This window comes from Mandrillus leucophaeus, unplaced genomic scaffold (assembly GCF_000951045.1).
Source record: "Mandrillus leucophaeus isolate KB7577 unplaced genomic scaffold, Mleu.le_1.0 Scaffold79, whole genome shotgun sequence".
Classification (NCBI taxonomy): domain Eukaryota; kingdom Metazoa; phylum Chordata; class Mammalia; order Primates; family Cercopithecidae; genus Mandrillus; species Mandrillus leucophaeus.
In genome coordinates, this window is record NW_012108585.1 from 1,762,669 (window position 1) to 1,768,358 (window position 5,690).

General features: G+C 46.7%; 1 protein-coding gene across 2 annotated transcripts in view; it reads right to left on the minus strand.

Moving 5' to 3' along the window:
* Window positions 1–253: 253 nt before the first annotated feature.
* Window positions 254–5,690, minus strand: part of FBXL14 (F-box and leucine-rich repeat protein 14) — a 49,755-nt gene continuing 44,318 nt past the window's right edge. The window contains exon 2 of one of the 2 annotated variants that reach the window (XM_011967146.1): window positions 254–1,054. In XM_011967146.1, coding sequence (XP_011822536.1) covers window positions 992–1,054 — 63 coding nt within the window. In that variant the 3' untranslated portion in view covers window positions 254–991. The remainder of the gene's footprint in view (window positions 1,055–5,690) is intronic. The other variant, XM_011967147.1, reaches the window with a different exon arrangement.

Here is a 5,690-nt window from a genome sequence, read left to right on the forward strand (position 1 = left end):
ACTGACTCACCATCAGGGATTGTCCTGTATTCTGAAGAGGCTCAGCCAGTTTCGTCTGCCTTCTGTTCAGCTTCCCTCCATCTCTTATCCCCAGTCCTCTGTAAATCCTTATTCCTTCATAAAGTATTCCCTGATTCATGGAAGTGAAATGATCCAGCTTAGTTTATAAAACCAGGAAATTATTCCTCTGGACCAGAGAGAGACAGAGAGAGAGAGAGGGAGAGAGAACAAGAAACAACAAAAAACGCAAACAGAATCTATAAAGGGAAGACAGATATCTTCTACATTGTTCCCATTAAAATGGAAACCCCGTGGGGAGAGGAAATGCATCTGTGGAATGTATAGTGGATTTCTTTCACATATGGGCACTCAGTAAACATTATTAATGAATGATAATGATTTGTCAAGTGATTGAAATTGTTTCAGGGCAGGAACAGGGAATGAAATACGGAGACATTCGTCTATCTCACGGGGAAATTGCTAGGCAGGTCATCCAGATGTATTTTCTTTGGGGAGTTGTGAATTCCTTGTGTGTCTAGCTATCACTATGTAATTATATTTTACGTTCTCAGTAATACATATCATCATCATACATGTCATCATTTTGTGTGTATATATACAATACCCCTACACATATATATATGTACACATGTATATATTTGTATGTATAAAATTTAAGTGTGGAACTTCTAGCTTCCTGTCGAAGAAGCTTGCAAATTGCTATTCCATCCTAACAAGTAAAAAGCTGAACAAACTGAAAAAGCAAGTCTCCTTGGATCCATAAGGTCTCAGAGTAAACCACAGTCCCCAAAACTGGAGAAACCGGCAGGAGAATGCAGCTTCGCAAGGTACCGGAGCGGAAGCCCTGGGCAGCAGCCTCTGCAGGAGCAGTGCCGAGGCGGGGAAACCTGAGCTGTCATCGCCAAAGTGCCGGAGGCTCAGAGCGGGCAAGTTAAAGATCCACAGGAACCACGTCGTTGTCCCCTCTCCCTCACCTTCTGGAGCTTCCCCGAGTTCTCACAGTGAATAATGGAGAAAAATCCCCTCGTGCCTCCTGCAGTGGGAAGAAGAAAAAGGACCATTTTGAAAGAGGCCGCAGCACTCTGCTCTTCCTAACAAGGTCGCCTCCCCTAACCCCGCTGTGGCTTTATCAGCGCCTAACTGACCTGGGGAAGGGAAACCCCCACGCCAGCCCACTCTAGCCATCTGCCGGCTCACTTAAGGTGGGCGTGGGAGGGAGGACTGAGACGCATTTGTGAGTGTCCAGCTGAGGGGCACAGGCTCACCGAAACTCTGAGGCCTGATTGTAGGACTATAGAATAGACCTTCCCACCACACACTCACGGCCTCTTTACAGCACTTGCCTTCACCCAGTCAGAGCCGCTATCAAGAAAAAGATATAAGACATACTGAAAGGCAAATAGGGCCTGGCACGGTGGCTCAAGCCTGTAATCCCAGCACTTTGGGAGGCTGAGACGGGCAGATCACCTGAGGTCAGGAGTTCGAGACTAGCCTGGCTAACATGGTGAAACCCCATCTCTACTAAAAATACAAAAGCAACAACAACAAAAATTAGCCGGGCGCGGTGGCGGGCGCCTGTAGTCCCAGCTACTCTGGAGGCTGAGGCAGGAGAATGGCGTGAACCCGGGAGGTGGAGGTTGCGGTGAGCCGAGATCACACCACTGCACTGCAGCCTGGCGACAGAGCGGGACTCCGTCTCAAAAATAATGATAATAATAATAATAATAAAATGAAATAAGAGGCAAATAACACACGTTGAAGAGACAGAGCAAGCTTCACAACCAGACTCACAGACAACAGGGATGCTGGAATTATCAGGCGGGAAATCGAAACCAACTCTGATTAATGTGATGTAATGGATAAAGTAGGCAGCACGCAGGAACAGGTGGGCAATGAAAGCAGGGAGATGGGAATTCTAAGGAAAAAAAAACAAATGAAGTGGCAGAGAGCAAAGCACAGTGACGTAGATGAAGAATGCCGCTGATGGGCTTTGATGGATTTGTGGACTGGACACAGCAGAGGAAAGGATCTCTGAGCATAAGCTTATCTCAATAGAAACCTCCACATCTGAAAAGCGAAGAGAAACCCCCCCACACACACGCACACACACACAGAACAGAATATCCAAGAACTGTGGGACATCTACAAAAGGTGTAACGTGTAATGGGAATACCAGAAGGAGAAGAAAGAAGAAATACTTGAAATGGTAATGACAGATTTCTCCAAATTAATGTCAGACACTAAACCACAGATCCAGGAATCTCAGAGAATCAGGACAAATGCCAGAAAAACTACACCTGGGCATATCATTTTCACTGCAGAAAATCGAAGATAAAGAAAAAATCCTGGAAGGGGCCAGAGTGAAAAAGGCACATTACCTGTAGAGGAGCAAAGAGAAGAAATGCTTCTGACCTATCTCAGAAACCAGGCAAGCAAGGAGAGAGTGGAGCAAGACGTCAGGGTTGAGAGAGAAAACCCACCAACCTAGAACTCTGAACCCTGCACAATTATCCTTTGAAAGTAAAGGAGAGTAAAGACTTTTTCAGACAAACAAAACTTCAGGGAATTTGTTGCCAGTAGACCTGCCTTGCAAGAAATGTTACAAGAAATTCTTTAGAGAGAAAGAAAATGCTATAGGTCAGAAACTTAGATCTACGTAAAGAAAGACAGCAGAGGCCGGGCGCGGTGGCTGAAGCCTGTAATCCCAGCACTTTGGGAGGCCGAGACGGGCGGATCACGAAGTCAGGAGATCGAGACCATCCTGGCTAACACAGTGAAACCCCGTCTCTACTAAAAAAAAAATACAAAAAACTAGCCGGGCGAGGTGGCGGGCGCCTGTAGTCCCAGCTACTCGGGAGGCTGAGGCAGGAGAATGGCGGGAACCCGGGAGGCGGAGGTTGCAGTGAGCCGAGATCGCGCCACTGCACTCCAGCCTGGGCGACAGAGCGAGAGAGCGAGACTGTCTCAACCAAAAAAAAAAAAAAAAAAAAAAAAAAAAGCAGAGAAGGAATAAGTGAAAGCAAAATAATAACTTATTTTTCTTATTCTTACTCTAACAGATAACTGTTCAAAATAATAGCAACAATGTATTCAATTATGTACCCTCACATATATACTTATGTATAAGGGAAATGAGTGACAACAATATTACAAGGGATGGGGGGAGGAATTAGGATTGTGTTGTTATGATAAGAAACTCATACTACCTGTGAAGCCCCCTCTCTACTACAAATGCAAAAATTAGCCCGGTGTGGCAGTGCGTGCCCGTAATCTCAGCTACTGGTGAGGCTGAGGCAATAGAATCGCTTGAACCCAGGAGGTGGAGGTTGCAGTGAGCCGAGATCACACCACTGCCCTCCAGCCTGGGCGGTCTCAAAAAAAAAAAAAAAAAAAGACTGATTGTCATAATGGGTCAAAAAATAAGACCTAGCTCTACGCTGTCTACAAGAACCCCACTTCAGATACAAACTGTGCTGCTGTGAGGTCACTTTAGGCTGACCAGCCAAAGCAAAGTCCTGAGACATGGAGAATAACTCGGAATAATTATCTTTAATAATATAAAGCATAATTACAATCTCACAAGTATTTTCATAGGATTGAGCTATAAAGAACACATTGACGTTTTTACAGAACAAAAAGGAAAAGCTGGTGCATCTTTATCTCTGTACATGCGAATTTATATAATCAATGCTTGTTTTGCGTCTCTTTTTTCTCCTTTTCATTCTCCTTTCCAGGTTGAGGAAAGGTAGTGGTTGGTTGTGAAGTGGTCATTTACTTTTATCCACTTAATTTCTGATGTTTTCTAACTCTCTCTCTCTCTCCCTCTCCCTCCCATTCCCTCTCCTTTCTCCTGACTTCTCCTCTTCCTTCTTCCCTCTTCAACCCCACGCTCTCATCTTCTTCCCTCTTTAACCCCACGCTCTCATGTGCTAAATAAGAAACCGCTTGGTTCTTTATAGCTGTTGAGCATAGCTCGTCCTAGAAGTTTTTTCAATGCTCATTTTATGCTGTTCCACAGAAGAGATCACTGCCAAAGAGCAGAGCCACTTTTGTTGAAGGCTGTGCCACTCACCCACAGTCCCCTGTGCAAAGGAAAGGAGGCTCACACAGAGCCAAGGGAGGGCACACCATGCAGGGCACACCGCTGCAGAGCCAGCATGCCCCTCGCGAGCTGCACTGCTTCCCTCAGACCCTCTGAGCTCCTTCGCGAGGAAGCTTTCTGGACAAGAAGGATGCTTTTTTGAGGTTCAGACTCTTTCTAAGAGAACCAGTTTGGCTGTTGTTGCATGTTAGAAGTTGCATTTTTTCCCCTCTGGTCTAAGCCCCGCCCAGCTTTGTCTAGTGTGGGGTCCTGTCCAGAGAAGACCTGTTGTCCTAGTTTGTGTTCCTGCGGAAGCCCACCCTGAAACGGTGACTCGAGGGCCAGTAGATTACTTGTGACGTGAAGGAGCTACTGATGAGAGAGTGGGCAAGTGAGACAAGGAAGGGAAGACAGCCAGTCAAGAGCGGGTTATCACTCCAGTTATGGCTGTGGCCATTGGAGCCAAACCTGCTGGGGAAGTCAGCCAGGGTAGAACGTGTGTCCCTGTATAACAGCTCCTGCCTGTCCCTGGTTGAGGGCTGTCACAGGGAGCACTCATCCCTGGTATCTCCTTCCTACCAGGGTGGGCAAGAGGGCTCCGCAAAATCATGCAGGAGCTGGTGGTCAGAAGGTGGGGTCTTGTGCCTGAAGGGTGAAGGTGGGAAACGTGGGTGGGCACGTTTCCTGCTGAGCCGGAGCTGATTTCACGCCGTGTGATGATTCCCTGTAGGCTTTCCTGGGTCTGATGGTGAGTAGAATGTCTAGCATTTTGTCTGGTTTTGCAAGTGAAAAAAGTGAGGCAGGGGAAGGGCAGTCAAGTTAAGGATTAAGTGAGCAAAGCAGAACGGAACGCAAGTGTCTCGATCACTTTTACCCATTTTAGTCAGAGCATACGCTGAATAGTCAATGAATGAGTCTTTGATGACATGATCATCGAGACCAAGCGGTAGTAATTCTCCTCGGTCTCTCTTGATCTTCTCCCCTTTGGTGGTCCTCCCAGGTGGTGTGGTAATGATGGGAGGAGCAATGATGGTGTGGACCAAGTTGCACAGTGTCGCCATATAACGCAGCTCCATCTACCCTTGTCTGCTGCTCCTCCAGGTGAGCGGTTCCTGCAGCACAGTGGCAGGTTAAATAGGCCATTATTGTCCATAGTCCTTTCTCTGTGTGGCATGTGTTTATCACTAATAATCGGTCATTGTTATGACTGCCTGATTGCATGGTCCTTCAGCCACTATTTTAGAATCTTGTGTCTTATAATTTATACATATACTCGTGTATCAAAAGCATGTTATTGCATGGCAATAGGTGTAAAATACTTTTTTTTTCTGGTGGTTTTGTTTGTTTGTTTGAGACGGAGTTTTTGCTCTTGTTGCCCAGGCTGGAGTGCAGTGGTGCGATCTTGGCTCACAGCAACCTCCGCCTCCCAGGTTCAAGCGATTCTCCTGCCTCAGCCTCCAGAGTAACTGGGATTACAGGCATGCGCCACCACGCCCGGCTAATTTTGTATTTTTAGTAGAGACGGGGTTTCTCCATGTTGGTCAGGCTGGTCTTGAACTCCTGACCTCAGGTGATCCGCCCACCTTGG